Below are 18,577 nucleotides of genomic sequence, written 5' to 3'. Positions count from 1 at the left end.
AATAAAACAGTCTATCATTTCTTTAGTGCGTTATTTTAATCAATACTCCCTCTGCTGGTTTAATAGAAAGAAGCCCCAAGGACAGCTCTTATTACCAGATGTTTATAGAATGATTTTGCTATTACAGAAGCATTAAAAACAAAGTCAGAAGTCAAGGCAAGTTAATTTATTAGCTTTATTTGTATAGCTATTCAATTTTAATCCACACTATTAATCTAAGTAGGAAAAACAGATACTGGAGGCAATTACTTTTCTTTTACAGAGATGATTTCATAAAACCATTATATTTTGGTGTTAGTTTTATTTTTCTATCCTTTCATTTTGATTTTATTATTTTTTATAAAATTTGGAAATGTTCTCTCCTGTAAACCCAACCACTGAATAAAGAATGCAGTCTGACATTAAATGTAACACAGATTCGTAACCATCTTGTTTGCCTCTCTTTCTCTGCAGGCACTCCATCTGCACTGTGTACATTGAAGTGCTTCCACCAAATAATCAAAGTCCTCCTCGCTTCCCACAGCTGATGTATAGCCTTGAAATTAGTGAAGCCATGAGGGTTGGTGCTGTTTTATTAAATCTACAGGTATGTTCCTTGGGGTGTGTGTGTGTGTGTGTGTGTGTGTGTGTGTGTGTAAATTCTGAAGTGACAAGCTTGACATTTAATGAGTCTATATTTGTGTACGGAGAGAAAAATCTCACATGCCTCCTACTCTAGTGAATGAAAATTCCATCTGGAAAGGAAAGCAAGGGTAATATGGATGGAGGGCTTCCATAGCTAATCTATTCTATTGATCACCACAATTGAAGAACTAATGTTTGGCTGGCAGGGATTAGCTGCAATCATTTCAGGAGAGAATGAAGGGATTAGAAACATGTACTTGAATATTTTGTACTTTGCATCCAAAGAGTCTGCAGCTGACTATTATTTTCTGTCTCGTATGCCTTTGCACCAGCTGGATTTATTTTTACTGCAGTCTCGTATAGGGGAATTAACTTTGTACTCAAAGGCTGATGGTAGGCATTCTAATTATGAGGCAAACCCTACTTCATTTTATGGCCATAGGCAAATCTTGTAATTGCTGTGTTTTTTATTCATTTACAGGAAGGGGGCAGTTTTAGCTGATAATTTCATTTGTAGCTAGAGATTCATGAGTATATGTATTACTTGCAAGATGATAGCTTGATTCTCACTGTTTATATATTTCTGACCAAAGTATTTTTGGCCAGGAAAAGCTCTATCTTTGACTGAATATGCAGCTTCAAGTTGGGCTAAATATGGTGTTAACAGTTTTTATTTTGCTAAACCAATCATAAGAATCATAAGATGACATCATTTTACATATGAATGTTCAGAGAACAGAGTTTATCTTCTGGTGTTACATGGGAATGGCAGGAGCTGCTGATCTGAGAATTCATGAAGCTGGCCTTGAAGCCTAGGGGAGATTATAACATGAGTTACCCCAGAAAATCCCAGCATCAATCTTTACCATCAGCTAATGTGACGTAAGGCACAGCTCCATCTTGCTCAAATCCCATTTGAATTTTGACACCCTCTCACTTAAATCCAGATGATATAAAAGTGAAGATTCCATGGAATATTTGTATTGAAAAGGATGCAAAAAGAACAAAACACATCAATCTCATTTTTTCGAGATGTGGAAAGCTAACCCCATAGAAAGTAACTGATGCTTAAGATCAGTTGATTGAGTTTTCTTCACTTCTAAAACAGGGCTATTTCTGTTATATCCTACCAATTACCGATAGCTACTGAAATTTTCTTGGCCTTACCAAGTACTTCTCTGTGCCTCTGCTCAATTATTTATTTTGTTGCCTTTCTCCAGGAACCTAGAGAGAGTTTGTTTTAATTGATTATTTAATATTGAAACAAAATTATATCAAGGTACAGATATTAGTAATATGGAAATTTGGAGGACTTTAGTGAAAAAAATGAAAGAAAGGGAATAAAACCTACAATCTCTTTAAAAGGAAAAAAAACTAGTCAAAGTATTGTAATGATAAAGAATAGAAATAAACAAATATTAAGACATGTTCATTTAATGGAATAATAAGATCTTTGCCTTTACAGTCATGGGAATTCATTTACTGAAGCAAGAAAAAAATAAGAGAAAGAAAAGGAAAACAAAATAAATCTTACATGTGTAAGATTCAAGTCAAGAAAGTATACATTTTATATTTAAATATTTCTCAAGTATGTGCCTTTATGTAATTTAACTTTCTGTGAAGTAAGACATGATTTTACTTGTAAAGTGGTTCAGGCTTTATTTTAATAAAATCCAGGAACATCTAAGAAACATATTATAGTTCAATAATTCTACCTGTGAGTTAGAGATGAAAAGAAGATGGCCTTTTTCGTATTTCAAATTTCTCTGGTACAAAGGCTGAAAAACTACTTGAAATGACATTTCTATTCACCCTTTGTGCTTCTGGTACAAGGAAAAGAAAAGATGCCAACTGCAGTGGCAGTCTCTATTAGAAAGAACAAGGGTGATACCATGAAGGTACTTTTCACAGGCCACTAACCACCCACTTTTGTTCGTCATCAACTGAGACTGCATTTAAACTAGTGACCTAAAAGTTGAAAAGCTTCCATCAAATTACTTTTGAAAGTCTTCTAATAAGAGGATGTGTTAGAGGTACCTTTGGACTGCCTGCAGTCCCTCCATCCTCATCCTTTTCACTCTCTAGCACTGCCTACTGCTGACTCATTGCTCAGTTTGGAAGATGGAATTTGTAAGGAAGTTTATTTATGAAGATAGCAGCAAATTGACTTCAAACTAATCTGTTGGCTGGGCGCATTGACTCACGCCTGTAATCCCAGCACTTTGGGAGGCTGAGGCGGGTGGATCATGAGGTCAAGAGATGGAGACCATCCTGGCCAATATGGTGAAACCCCATCTCTACTAAAAATACAAAAATTATCTGGGCATGGTGGCATGTTCTGGTAGTCCCAAGCTACTTGGGAGGCTGAAGGGGGAGAATCTCTTGAACTCGGGAGTCAGAGGTTGCAGTGAGCCGAGATTGCACCACTGCACTCTCCAGCCTGGTGACAGAGCAAGACTCCACCTCAAAAAAACAAAAAACCAAAAAAACAAAAAACGAATCTGTTTTGATGGAGATCAAAGTGGTTTCTTTTCAGACAACAATTCTTGATTCCCCCACTCCCAACTTCCCCTTTTAAGAATGGGCCTTTTATGGTTTCTAAGAGTTGTTTGAGAAGCGGTACATGAATGCTATTTCGTCTGACTGCTGTACTGATGGTATTGCGTTGAGAAAAATGTTACCAGAACGCTGGGATTTCTCGGAACTGTTATGCTGATCAGGGTTAGTTATAGGTGGACTTTTTTCCTCTGGAGTTCTCACCAGCCACTGAAACTTGTCACAGTCAAATGCCGGAGCCAGGTCATGCAGAAATCATGAGAGCCAGTCGTGTGTGTCTCTTCCTGACTCTACGTGAGGTTACGTCATGTTGCTAGCTAAACATTGCTATGGTGGACATACTTATGCCACTGAAATCATCAAATACAACAAATCAGTGCCTTTCACTTCAAAGTTTTTTTAAGTATTCATCAGCACACTACCCAATATAGAGCTAATTTCCTCTAGTATTTATATCAATAGAGTATTTATATCAATAGAGTATATTCACACAAGCAGCTTCCTCCCTCTTTGTCTCTCTGAATTTTTGATCTATTTTTATCATACTAAAGATGAGGTAAGGCTGCTAAATAAAACTATGTTTTATACTCAAATATTATTTCTCTTCTTCACAAAAGCATTATTTCCTTCCAAATTACCCTTTCATGTAGTTCACATTCCATTTTGCCCACCCCAGCATTATTTGCATATTTCTCATTTTTAGATATAAAATTTCCATGTATCATCTCTGCCTTTTCATCCCATAAAACAGTAACACAGTTGACCCTTGAACAACCTAAGGTTGAAATGCACAGATCAACTTATATGCAGATTTTTTGAGAGTGATAATATAAAACTTGTCTATCTGGAGAGCCAACCTTTTGTATACAAAGGGTTCCGCTGGACCCACTGTGGGACTTCAGTATGTGTGAATTTTTTTATATACTCAAATTCTGGAACCAATCCCCTGTTTACCACCAGGGATACTGTAATTAACACTTAGTGTAGCACTTAATATTGAGTCAGGAACTGTTTATTTACTTTATTTACTTATGGTATCATTAAGGATAGATAGCTCATATTATAAACACACACAAAAACTCAAAATCCGAGTGATTTAAAACAAATATTATATATTGCTTACTCATACTGTATATCCATCATGGATCATTTCCAGCTCTGTTTTTCATCATTTGTACTTCCCTTCAGAGTAACAGAGCAGCTTCTATCTAGGGAAATACTGTTCTAATAACAAATGTATAAATTTAAAAAATAGGTTAGTTAAATAGAGTTTGAAAAATTAGGGTGTTAAACACGTTCTCTTAATTCATATTATTACTTGTGTCTACCATAATATGTATTGATCGTTTGAGTGTATTTCCAATTTTTTACTTGCAAACTAAAATTTGTTACTGAACATTAGCTGTGTTAACTTTCTTTTAAGGGGTTATATTTCTTTGACATATGTATAATGCATCATTTCATTTGGTCATTAACCTGACCCTAACAAACAGGTGGATCTTATGATGGTTATTATTGGGAAAATGAAAAGAATGAAACTCAGAAACAGCAAAGTTTATGAGCCACAGTAGTTTTTCTCCCTTAGATTAATAAATCAGCACTCTGTCTACGACATCACAGTCTTTTAGATTAGGCTTCAGAGAAACTATTATATTTTATTTTTACCTATTTTTGGAAGGATGGGAATGTTTTGTATTACATTAGTTCTGTGTTTTCCAAAGGTTAGTTTTCTAATGTTATATTGGGGTGTATGCACTAAGGTTTAAAAACATATTCAATTTATTTTAAGGCTCTTATGAAGAAATACTTTAGAGAAGTATGAATTGACTATTTTCCTCAGAGATTATAGAATAGAATACAGATAAAAACCTGGATAAAATACAGTTGAGCAAAAATTAATAATTTCTTAGATTTTATCTCAAAAAGTTCCTGATTCTGAGTACAGTACTCCCCAAGAATCCAATTAAGATAGGTCTCAAATAGTCCTGCATAACTTTTAGAAATAGATGAGGTTGAAATATTTGCTAGTCTAGTATTACAGAAAGAGTCTGGCCAAGATGGAGGGAAGAAAATCCAAGAGAAATTCATGCAAAAAAGAGAAGATCACCATTCAGTACTCTAATCGAGTAGCTTCTTAGTTTTGCATCAATACAACTAAAGCAGGAGAGAGAACATTGGAGAAAAATGTGGTGATGGAGTGGGCAGTTGGCAAGAAAGCGTGAACTTCCCCTTGAAGATTTTGCCCAGTATTGTAGGTAAGATCCATCCTGCCTGGTTCCATAAATCTCAGAGTTTGTGCTTCTCATTATAAATAAAAATAAAGGAGACAGTAACATGTGAAGAAGAGAGGTATGCACGTCAAGTTGTAAGACCAGAGGCTACAAACTGGACATTAGCTAAAAGATACATTAGAATTCCATAAAGTGCCACTAGTTCATAGGAACATTGCTTCAGATTGAGACTCTTAAAAGTGGAATTTATTGGGGGTCATTCCTCTATCTCAGTAATCCTAGAGCAACCTCAATACAGATAATTCCTTTAACGAATACACTTTTCTTTCTTCATCCTCTCTATCCCAGCACCTGAGGGAAAATAAAAGGAAGAAAAATAAGAATATGTGTGTGATGATCAGATCTACCTACCTCATTCCCAGTACTTAGAAGCAAAATTAGTTTTAAAATAATGAGGAAAAAAAATAAAAAATAAAGAGTAAGGCATCATGTTAATTAAAATGAGACCCTTTTACAAAAGAATTGCAGACATAAATTGAGGCATAATTGATAAGCCAGCTACACAACAGAAATGGGGAAGATCAATACTGAAGCCTGAAAGCATCTTGGGAAGAATAAAACTTTTTTATTTTATCCCTAAGGAGTTGATATTCCTTATTCAAACTGAGTATAATATAATGCAGGCTTGGACTTTTGTATTTAGAACAAAAGCAAGGGAAAGGAAAAGATCTGGAAACTTTGTGAAGGTACTATAAGAGGTAACAGTTAACAATTAAATAATTAAAATATTCAGCTGGCCCTGTCTCACTCCATTTCTAGACTCATAATTGGATATTTTCCTAAATTTGGTGTTGAGCAAAGTTATAAAGTACATTATTCTCAAGGCCTTGGCATTTTTTCCGACATGGCTTATTTAAGATAAAATTTTTTGTTCCTTTAACATTTCTACAAATAGTCAAAATATCCAGTTATCAGCAGTGAGTGTGTGTCTGATTGAAAAGAGCAAACACTTACAAAGTAGTGTTGAATCAAATGATCCATATGCCTACTGCTGGTGAGGTCATCCCAAAAGAAATTCACCCACAATTTGCCAAATGGATAAGAAATGTATATATGGGGAATGGAGTGAAAGTATGACCCTCCTTGCACATAATAAGTTCCTTTAGGATTGAAGGATTGGGATTTAGGTGGAGAAGGTAAATGCTGGAAATTTTCCCTTGACTTAAAATGTTTTTCTCATGGTTCTCTTTTTTCTTTTTCTTCTTTTTTTGCTGCTACTTTCTTATTTGTGTTAACCTATGGACTTACATCTGAAAATGGGTGGTAGTGAAAACAATAAGTTACTTGAAATATGTCAGTATTGATTTTAAAATAATAAAGAACATGTATAGTGAAACTATGCACAGATTGACCAAATATAGTTCCCGGGTAAAATGGCCTGTATTTCAGAGACAAGTAAGACAGAATACTTTTTTCATTTTAAAAGGTTTGTAAGAATATAAAAACAAACAAAATATGGAACCAAAGGACAAAAGTTAAACAAAGAATAATATGCAGAGTCCATCTGTGAACCACAAAACCTACAATTTTTACATTTGACCTTTTAGTTTTCTGTGAAAGATTAGATGTACTGACCCTTTCAGTATGACTTTGATAATCATTCAAAAATAAACAGCAAGTGTCCATTATATTTATGTAAAGTCAACTTTAAAATAGAAAATATATTTTTAAAAGTGTTTATACCCCTATAATGTAGAATTTGTTTATTAAATTGGATTAAGAGATCATTCATTTAACTATATCAAAGATGAATATCACATTAGCTAGCTAAAGATATAAGCAGGATTAGTTATCAAGAATATATTCAATAGATATTTGTTAAAATAATGGGGACTATCTTATTCCTTGTATTTAAGGTACATAAGGAGGCAGAATTTTAAGTGGTTGGTTGATAGGAGGGAGACTGGTTGTCTTTAGGGTAGGGAAGAAGAGATTAAATGAGATAGCAGGCAAATTGCAAAGAGTTTGAAATGTAGAAGAAAGTGTTTTGGAAGCCAAGCGGGGCAGATCACCTGAGGTCAGGAGTTCCAGACCAGTCTGGCCAACACAGTGAAACCCTATCTCTACCAAAAATACAAAAATTAGCCGGGCATGGTGGCACATGCTTGTAATCCCAGATACCTGGGAGGCTAAGACAGGAGAATCGGTTGCACCTGGGAGGTGAAGGTTGCAGTGAGCTGAGATCATGCCACTGCACTCCAGCTTGAGCAAGAGTGAGACTCTATCAAAAAAAAAAGTAAATAATAAATAGTATTTTTGAATTCCAATTCTCCAAAAGGAACATGTTTTCCTGTTAACTCATAAACCCATAGAAGAGTTTAGAGTGACCATGAAGGTACTGGGCATTTTAAATAATGGATAAAAAAGTGAAATGTCCAAGAATACAATGGATACATTCCAAGAAATATCACCTACTTTATAATTTTATTAGCTCTTCTATTGAGAAAAAAGGATCCCTTGCAATTTAAAGAACAAACTGACACTTCAGATGCTGAAGTACAGATGGCTAAGAGATCGGTGTTAATAATGATAGCATCAACACCTAATTTTAGTTGATGCTACTGTAAGGCAGGAACTACACTAAGCACTTCAAAGTTTCTACCTTTTTAATACTCTCAACAAGCCAGTGAAGTAACTTTTCCTATGTCAGATAGAATCCTGTTGCAGAGGTGGGATTCGAATGCAAGCTGCTCTACCCTAGAGTCTCTGTAGTATTTTTCTATACTGTCTTCTCTGAGGACTGAAATTTCCTCCTTATTCCCTTCAGCTTTGCTCAGACTTGCCAACAACCCTTTCAATAGCCAAGTAAATCATTATTTCTCTTTCCAACAGCTACTTGATAAGCCTTGATTTAATTTTCTTGTGGTTACTTCATGATTCTTTACAAAAATGAAAAAAACTTATTTTACAGAGTGTCCACTGACACTGAGAAAATTTAAAATTTGCCACTGCTTTAAACTTCTGGTTCCACCTACCAGTGAACTGACTGGCTCTGGTGCTTTGATTCTCTTGCCCTTTCCTGGCTCTTTCTTGCTGGCAACTGCAGTAACGGGTGTAACAGCTCAGAGACAAATAGCAGGAAAAAATAGAAAATGGTGAGAAGCAGAGGAAGAAGTTGAATGTTGCCACCTCCAGTTATCTGAGGGAAAAAAACCACACATTTGACAAACGAATAGGGCATAAGTCTAAAAAGGTGTTTTGTCATGTGTTTTTTTTTCTAAATCTTTATCCATTCTTCTCATTTTTAAAATAGTTTCAACAAGTCATGGAATGTAATGTCTATGCCTCGAGGAATTATTATTTTTAACCCTGAAGAAAAATTTCTGCTGCCTTGATCTCATTACAGAATTGATCTTATTCCAAAACAGTTTGAATTAAATGCAAGCTGTCTTACAGCATGACTCTCTGCATTAACAGGTCCTGTCAGTGGTGTTAATTTGTTTTTCTGCTATCTTTGAAAGGTTCTAGAAATTTCTGGGTTCTTTTCTTTCCTTTTTTTGATGACTGTTTCTTGTAAAATAGGATGTGTTTTTGCTCTGAAGATGATACAGGAGTTTATGATTCATGAATGTTTCACAGCAGGTAGAGGTAGAGTGTTCATGAATCATAGGTGCTGCACCGTAAAATTTATAACGTCATGTATATTACAAGGATTACTTTGGATATTTGCAATTTGCTTTTCTGCACTCAAAGATGCTTTTCTTTTTTTCAGATTTCATTATGTTTATTTCACTGGCAATGCCCTTTTCCGTCTTGTTCATCTGGCAGATTCCTATACATCTTTTATTATTGTTGTGATAAAAATATGGAACACAATATTTACCATTATAATCTTCTTTAAGTATATAATTCCGTGGCATTAAGTACATTCACATATTGTGCAACATTACCACCATCTGTTTCCAGAACTTTCTCATCCTTCCAAACTGAAACTCTGTGCCCAGTAAACACTAACTCTCTAAACACCTGCCCACAGTCCCTGGAACCTACCGTTTAACTTTCTGTCTCTAAGAATTTGACTATTATAGATACCTTGTATAAGTGGAATTGTACAGTATGTGTCCTTTTTTGTCTGACTTATTTCACTTAGCAAACTATTTTTTTAATTTTGCTATTATTAATTTTTCAATTTTTATTTAGATTCAAGGAGTGCTTGTATAGGTTTATTATATGGGTATATCACATGATACTGACATTTGGGGTTCAGTTAATCCTGTCACCAAGGTAGTTAGCATAGTACCCAACAGTTAGTTTTTCCAACTTCGCTGCTCTCCCTCTCAGACCCCTCTAGTAGTCCCTGGTGTCTTTCGTTCCCAAGTTTATGTCTACATGTATGCAACATTTAGTTCTCACTTATAAGTGAGAACATGCAATATTTGGCTTTCTGTTTCGGTTAATTTACTTAGTATGGTGGCCTCCAGTTGCATCCAAGTTGCTGGAAAGGATATGATTTCCTTTTTTATGGCTGTATGGTTTTCTGTGTTGTTTATGAACCACATTTTCTTCAATGCTTCCCCACTGATGGGCACCTAGGTTGATTCCATGTCCTTGCTGTCATGAAATGTACTGCTATGAGCATAAAAGTGTCTGTGTCTTTTCAGTCAAACTATTTTCTTTTGTGTGGCATTGCTGGGTCAGATGGTAGTTGTATTTTTAGTTCATTTAGAAATCTCCAAACTGCTTTCCACTGTGGCTGAACCAATTTACATTCCCAAAAAGAGTATGTTTAAGTATTCCATTTTCTCTGCAGCCTCCCATCATCTTGTCATTTTTTGACTTTTAAATAATAGCTATTCTGACTGGTGTGAGTTGGTATCTCATTGTGGTTTTGACTTGTATTTCTCTCATGATTAGTGATATTAAGCATTTTTTTTCATTTGTTGGCTACTTGTATCTCTTCTTGTTGAGAAGTGTCTGTTCATGTCTTTTACCCATTTTTTTGATGGAGTTATTTGTTTTTACTTGTTTAATTCTTTAAGCTACTTGTAGGTTCTGAATATAAGACCTTTGTCAGATGCATATTTTGTGAATATTCTCTCTCATTCTGTAAGTTATCTGTTCACTCTGTCGATGATTTCTTTTGCTGTGCAGAGGCTCCTCAGTTTAAATTAGACCCAACTTATCAATGATTGCTTTAGTTGCAATTACTTTTGAGGACTTAGTCATAAATTCTTTTCCAAGTGTGATGTCCAGAATAGTGTTTCCTAGGTTTTCTTCTAGGATTGTTATAGTTTGAGTTTTTACATCAAAATATTTAAGGCATCTTGAGTTAATTTTTGTATATAGTAAAAGGTAGGTAGGTATCCAATTTCATTCTTCTGCATATAGCTCACCAGCTGTCTAAGCTCCATTTATTAAATAGGGAGTCCTTTCCACACTGCTTATTTTTGTCACATGTTCATTTTTTTTTTTTTTTAGCTGTGTTTTGTTGTTCTTTTTGCAGAGATCTTTTACCTCCTTGGTGAGATTTTTGCCTAGATCTTTTACTTCTTTTGTCGCTGTTATAAATGTGTTATTGATTTGACTCTTAGTTATTGGTGTATAGAACTGCTGTTGATTGTTGTTCATTGAATGTATCCTGATACCTTGCTAAAATTGTTTATCAGTTCTAATAACTTACTGGGAGAGTCTTTAGAGTTTTTTAGGTGTAAAATCATATTAACAGTGAAAAGAGATAGTTTGACTTATTTTTTTTACTATTTGGATGCCTTTCTCTCTTCTTCCTGCTTCCAACAAATATATGACAAAAACATGTTTAACATATAGCTAGCACTTATAGTATTGTGCTGAAGAGGAATGGTGAGACCAGGCCTCTTTGTCTTGGTCCAGTTCCAAGAGGAATGCTTGCAGTTCTGATCGTTCAATATGATACTGGCTATGGGTTTGTTGTAGATAGCTATTATTATTTTGAAGTATGTATCTCTAATGCCTAGGTTTTTTTGAGGGATTTTACCATGAAGAGATTCTGAATTTTGTTAAAAGCTTTTTCTACATCTCTTGAGGTGATCATATGATTTTAGTTTTTCATTTTGTTAATGAGATCGGATCACATTTACTGATTTGTGTATGTTGAAGTAGAATGAAACAATCTTGAAGCTCAGGAATTAACCCTACCTGATTATGGTAAATTAAATACTTGTTGTGCCAAAAGAATTTTGTTGAGGATTTTTGTGTCTGTGTTCTTCAGGGGCATGGGCCAGCAGTTTTAGTGTGTGTGAGTGTGTGTGTGTGTGTGTGTGTATGTGTGTGTGTGTGTGTGTTTCTTTGCCAGGTTTAGGTATTAAGAGATGCTGGGTTTATAGAATGAGTTAGGTAGGAATCTCTCCTCCTTGGTTTTTTGGAATAGTTTTGGTAGAATTAATATCAGCTCTTCTTTTTACCTCTGGTAGAACTCAGTTGTTAATCCATCTGGTCTGGGGCTTATTATTATTTTGTTGTTGTTATCATTGTTAGGTTTTTTATTATCAGTTCACTTTCAGAACTCAGTAGTGGTCTCATCAGTGTTTCAATTTCTTCCTGATTCAATCTTGAGAGATTGTGTGTTTCCAGGAATTTATCCATTTCCTCTAGATTTTCTAGTATGTATGCATAGAGCTGTTCATAGTTGTCTATGTCTAAGAGAGTCTTGTGTATTTCTCTGTATCAGCTGTGGCATTACATAAATTTTGTTATTTCTGATTGTGCTTTCTTGAATTTTTATTTTCTTTATTAATCTAAGTAGCAGTCTATTGGTCTTGTTTATCCTGTCAAAGAACCAACTATGGTTTCATGGATCCTTTGTGTGGCTTTTTGGGTCTCAATTTCATTCAGTTCAATCTTGAGTGAGTTCAACTCTAATTTTATTTTATTTTTCTTCTAGCTTTGGGATTAATTTGTTCTTGTTTATCTACACCCTCGAGTATGATATTAGATCATTAAATTGAGATCTTTCTAACTTTTTCAGGTAGGCATTTATCACTGTAAATGTTCCTCTTAACACTGATGTTGCAACCTCTCAGCGATTTTTGTAAGTTGTGTTTCTGTTCGATTTATTTTAAAGAATTTTTTATGTTTCTGACTTGACTTTTTTACTTAAAAGCAATGGGGAAAGGATTCCCTGTTCAATAAGTGGGGTTGGGAAAACTGGCTAGCCATATACAGAAAGCAGAAACTCGACCCATTCCTGACACCTTACACTAAAATTGACTCCAGATGGATTAAAGACTTAAACATAAGACCTAACACCATAAAAACCCTAGAAGAAAACCTAGGCAAAATCATTCAGGACAGGCGTAGGCAAGGACTTTATGACCAAAACACCAAAAGCATTGGCAACAAAAGCCAAAATAGACAAATGGGACCTGATCAAACTCCACAGCTTCTGCACGGCAAAAGAAACAGTCAATAGAGTGAATCGGCAACCAACAGAATGGGAAAAAATTTTTGCAGCCTACCCGTCTGACAAAGGGCTGATATCCAGAATTTACAACGAGCTAAAACATATTTACAAGAAAAAAACAAACAAGCCCATTCAAAAATGGGCGAAGGATATGAACAGGTACTTTACAAAATAAGACATATGTGAGGCCAACAAGCATATGAAAAAATGCTCATCATCACTGGTCATTAGGGAAATGCAAATCAAAACTACATTGAGATACCATCTCATGCCAGTTAGAATGGCGATCATTAAAAAATCTGGAGACAACAGATGCTGGAGAGGATGTGGAGAAATAGGAACACTTTTACACTGTTGGTGGGAGTGTAAATTAGTTCAACCATTGTGGAAAACAGTGTGGCGATTCCTCAAGGACCTAGAAATAGAAATTCCATTTGACCCAACAATCCCATTACTGGGTATATATCCAAAGGATTATAAATCATTCTACTATAAGGACACATGCACACGAATGTTCATTGCAGCACAGTTTACAATAGCAAAGACCTGGAACCAACCCAAATGCCCATCGATGATAGACTGGACAGGAAAAATGTGGCACATATACACCATGGAATATTATGCAGCCATCAAAAACGATGAGTTCGTGTCCTTTGTAGGGACATGGATGAACCTGGAAACAATCATTCTCAGCAAACTGATACAAGAACACAAAATCAAACACCACATGTTCTCACTCATAGGAGGGTGTTGAACAAAGAGAACACATGGACACAGGGAGGGGAGCACTATACACTGGGGTCTGTTGGGGGGGAGCGGGGGGGACAGCGGGGCATGGGGAGTTGGGGAGGGATAGCATGGGGAGAAATGCCAGATATAGGTGAAGGGGAGGAAGGCAGCAAATCACACTGCCACGTATGCACCTATGCAACAACCTTGCATGATTTTCACATGTACCCCAAAACCTAAAATGCAATTAAAAAAAAAAAAAGTCATTCAGGAGCAAGCTGTTTAATTTTCATGCAATTGTGGGGTTTTGAGAGATTATCTTGGTACTGCTTTCTATTTTTATTCCACTGTGATTCAAGAGTATGGGTGCTATGATTTATTTCATATATATATATATATATATATATATATTACTTTAGGTTCTGGGGTACCTGGGCAGATCATGCAGGATTGTTGCATAGGTACATACATAGCAGTGTGGTTTGCTGCCTCCATCCCCCCGTCACCTGTATCTGGCATTTCTCCCCATGTTATCCCTCCCTACCCTCTGCTGTCCCTTCCCTAGTCCCTCCAAACAGACCGCAGTGTGTGATGCTCCCCTCCCCTGTGTCCATGTGTTCTCATTGTTCAACACCCACTCCATTGCCAAATTAATTTCTCATCTTATTCAATCCATCATCAAGATGTGACAGAATTGATAGTTTCTTCTTTATTTAAAAATTTAATTAGTTGACCTATAGTAATCCCCAATCTCCTGGGACTTTTTCTATACTCTTCCATTGCTCTGTTTTTGTCTTCTTTGATAGTTCTTCCCCTTAACTTCCCTCACTTTCAAAAGTTGAAACACCCTTCCTTCAACTTTAACTTCTTTTCCTCTTTGCATTTACTCCAAATATTATTTCAACTGATCTAACGAGTTTCAGTTGTATATGCTGGTAACTTCTAATTCAAATGTCTAGTTTAACTCTCTGTCTCAAAACTGTAGGTCCATGTCAAGCCATAAAATCAGTATTTCACTTTGGTTACTAAAGAAACATCTTTCTTAGGCTGGGTTTTCTGGGAAGCAGACTTTGAGATTAAGATTCAGTTACAGGATCATTATTAAGGAGCGGTTTGGGCATCAACTCCTACTGAAGGGAGGGGAAGAAAGCAGTATTAGCTGTAGGGAGAAGTTGAACTTCAATGCAGTCCAAGTAAAACTTTCACATGACTGCAGGAAAAATTATGGATCTGATATGGCCCTTCAGATTTGTAAGGCTGGGTCAAGGAGATAGGCCCTTTATATGTCTGCATCGATGTTCATTAGATGTAGGTTGCCTCAGAAAGCAGCTTGAGCTTGGGCTTTCTTCAGATGAGGATTCTTTGAATAGGACTGAGGGCCGAAGCATCTCAGTGTGCAACATTTCTAACATATAAGGGAATAATCCTTTAATTCCTTGAAGGAAGATGTGGGAGGCATATCATGGTGTTTTTTATAAGGGCATCTACAAATTAGTATTTCCCATACTCAACACTTGACACTTACTTTCTGCTATCTTAAGGAAAACAACTGGTCCTTCAGCATTTTCCCTACCTAGTAAATGGCAACTTTATCTTTCTGAATTCTTGTGCCAAAACCCTTTAAGTGAACCCTGACCTTTCTCCACCCACAGGCCTCCTTGTTACCAATCAATAAATATGGTTTGGTTAGAAAGATACTTCCATGATTCTACCGTTTCTCACCATTCCCACTGCTTTCACCCTAACCCTAGCCATCATCACCTACCTCTCACTTAGATTATTACCACAGCTTTCCTACTGGACTGCTCCAGCCCCCTGCCTGGCCCCTTTGTGGTCAGTTGCAGGCGACAGAATAATACTTAAAAAAAATGACCTAAGATGACTTCACACCTTTGTAAAAATCCTAACATGGCATCTCAGATTACCCAGGATAAAAACAGATGTCATATTGATACATCCCTGACCTCATCTCCTGCTTCTCATCCTTTAACTGATTCCACTCCAGCCTTACTGACCTCCTGGAACTCTGAGTAACTCATACCTCTGGAACCGTTTTTCTACCTCTGGAACGGTTCACTTGCTGTTTCCACTACCTGAAATGGTCCTTGTTCAGATATTTGCATGACTTAGTTTTTTCCTTCCTGTAGGCTTATGCTTGCTTTTCCTTGGAGTGAAGTGGTCTTAGCTACCCATCTTATGAAAAATAATACTATTCCAACATGCTGTGCTTTCTGTTAATTTTATCCTCTTTGCTGTCATGCTCTGTGCACCTGTGATTATTTTTTGTTATATCATCATGCCAAATATTGTATTAGGGCCATAATCACAGAGAGTTTGTTTTATTTGTTATTATATCCCCAGTAACTAGAGGAGTTCCTGGAATATACTATGTAATCAATAAAAAATTGTTGACTATCATGTGGATCTGATTTTAAGAAAGGCTGCAACCAGGCTTTCAAATGGTGCCATTCATGTGTTGCTTTCTCCTCTCTTCTTATTACTTAGCTCTGTGTAGACTTCATTTTCAAGCAGGCTCTGTAATGAAGACAGTGATGATAACCATCTTGTTTTTGATTAACAAATCAAAGTATATTGAGGGCTTAGTATTATATAGCCTTGAAATGATATCTAGGAAATGGTGGATTTAGGGTTTTCTAAAATAAAGACACTCGAATGATGAAATATAATAAATAACCTATAGAAATTCAAATATAAAACAGAAGAATATTAATAAGCTTTGGTTTTGCATCCCCACTCAAATCTTACTTTGACTTGTAATAATTGCTACATGTTGTGGGTGGGACCAGGTGACAGGTAATTGAATCATGAGGGAGGGTTTTTCTCATGCTGTTCTTGTGATAGTGCATAAATCTCATGAGACCTGATGGTTTTATGAAGGGAAATTGCCCTGCACATGCTTTCTCTCTTGCCTGCCACCATGTAAGACATGCCTTTCTCCTTCTTTGCCTTCCATCATGACTGCGAGGTCTCCCTAGCCATGTGGAACTGTGAGTCCCTTAAACCTCTTTTTTCTTTATAAATTACCCAGTTTAGGTATATCTTTATTAGCAGCATGAAAATCAACTAATACAAATATATTATTAGTGAAGAAATAAATTTCAAGAAGGTATGTCTTAACCTTTTCGCCAGAGTCATTGCTGTCCCAGTAACTGTATGTCTTTACAAATGATATATTACTATTCTTTCTAAATTAAGGCGTGTGTGTGTGTGTGTGTGTGTGTGTGTGTGTGTGTGTGTGTGTGTGTGTTTGTTGGGAGGAGGACAGGTAGAGCAATGCAGAACAGAGTATAAAGAGCAGGATTTATTTAGAAAACTGTTATGGGGACTCTGGGACTCTCTCTTTGAGAAAGTGTGCATATGAGGGCACACTTGTTCAAATTAACAAACTCTAGCCACATTTCTTCACACTACAGATATTGCGCAAAGCATATTCACATTGTTCTCAGACAGAGAGACTGCTGTAGTGAGGCCACTGAGTGTGCATGTTTTGCTGCCTCAGAGAAGGATGTGGAGTGGGAAAGGGCGGAGAGTCAAGATGAATGTTTAAACCTGCTGAATTAGTTATTGTTTGATCTGGAGTACAAAACATCCTTGATGATATCGTATCTGCTTCTATACAACAAATATAATAAAATGTATCCCCTCAACTGCAGATTTGTTTTATATGTACACTGTTATACAAATGCTTGTTGTTATTATGATACATATTTGAATATGAATTTGGAGAAATCCCTACACATGTCCAGTTCCCAGGACCAAACTTCCTGGAAATTCTCTCTCCCGGGCAATTATCAGCCCCTAATACTGCTTTAGGCAGCACAAAATATGCTAATAGCAGATGTAATCACTGTGCTATCAGGATTTAGAGTGCTAGAAAAGATCTGCTGTTTCATTTCATTTCCCAGTAAGCTTAAATCATTTTCAAATTTGAAATACAAAACTTTTCTCAAGGGACCAAAGAAAACTTCAGTCTACATACCTAATCAGCAACAGTGCTCTCTTTTGAAGTTTCAGACATCTATGAGGCTTCTTGAACTGTAATGAACTGTTACCCCAGGTTTCATATTCCCAGGCTTATTCTGAATTTAGGTTAGTTTTAAATACATTCTCCTAATTTAAACTTGGGGGGTTTTTCTTTACTCTGAATTTTTTTCTTATATGTAAAAATGTGTGACTTCTACTGGAAATGTTTGGAGAGACATGGGAAATGATGCATTAGAAATTAGATAGTATTTATGTCTCCACCTGCCTGAAAACCAAATCATCAGAGCAGGAGAGGACTGTAGAAATCAGTGAATGTGTTTTGAGATGGGTAACAAGTGGTTGGTTACAATAACTCTGACTGCAGGAAGCATAGGTCTCAGATTTTATGAGATGGTCTCAATTTCAAAAACTGTGTGTGTGTGTGTGTGTGTGTGTGTGTGTGTGTGTGTGTGTTTTAGTTGAACTTTGTGACAGATAATGCATTTTGAGGTTGATTAAAAGCAGTGGATCTCTGCCTGATACAACTTTGACCCACCCCCAACGTGGAGACAACTGGCAATATCTGCAGACATTTTTGTTTGTCACAAATGGGGACTTGATCCTACTGACAACTAACGTGTAGAGGCCAGGGATGCTACTAAACACCCTAAATGCACAGGAAATCCCCTCTCCAAAAAAGAAATTTCCAGTTTGAAATGTCAGTAGTATCAAGCTGAGAAACCCTGACTTAGAGGAATATGATCGCCAGAGGAATGAGGTAGAATAAAAGATCTTTATTTTTATTTTTATTCTTTTGATACAGTGTCTCACTTTGTCACCCAGGCTGGAGTGCAGTGGCTGCAATGTTGGCTCACTGCAACCTTCGCCTTCCGGGTTCAAGAGATTCTCCTGCCTCAGCCTCCCAAATAGCTGGGATTACAGACACCCACCACCACACCTGGCTATTTTTCTGTTGTTGGTGGTGGTGGTGGAGACGGGGTTTCACCATGTTGGC

The 18,577-nt window shown here is 36.4% G+C and overlaps 1 protein-coding gene across 1 annotated transcript in view; it reads left to right on the top strand.

The window, feature by feature from the left end:
• Positions 1 to 18,577, top strand: part of PCDH15 (protocadherin related 15) — a 965,496-nt gene that overhangs the window by 673,089 nt on the left and 273,830 nt on the right. The window contains exon 15 of the mRNA XM_064374141.1: positions 454 to 586. Within this exon, the coding sequence (XP_064230211.1) occupies positions 454 to 586 (133 nt within the window). The remainder of the gene's footprint in view (positions 1 to 453; positions 587 to 18,577) is intronic.

This window comes from Aotus nancymaae, unplaced genomic scaffold (genome assembly GCF_030222135.1).
Source record: "Aotus nancymaae isolate 86718 unplaced genomic scaffold, 86718_ANA_hifiasm-v0.15.2.pri h1tg000010l, whole genome shotgun sequence".
Classification (NCBI taxonomy): domain Eukaryota; kingdom Metazoa; phylum Chordata; class Mammalia; order Primates; family Aotidae; genus Aotus; species Aotus nancymaae.
The sequence above is the reverse complement of the archived record's forward strand: the minus strand, read 5'-3'. Positions and strand labels throughout refer to the sequence as shown.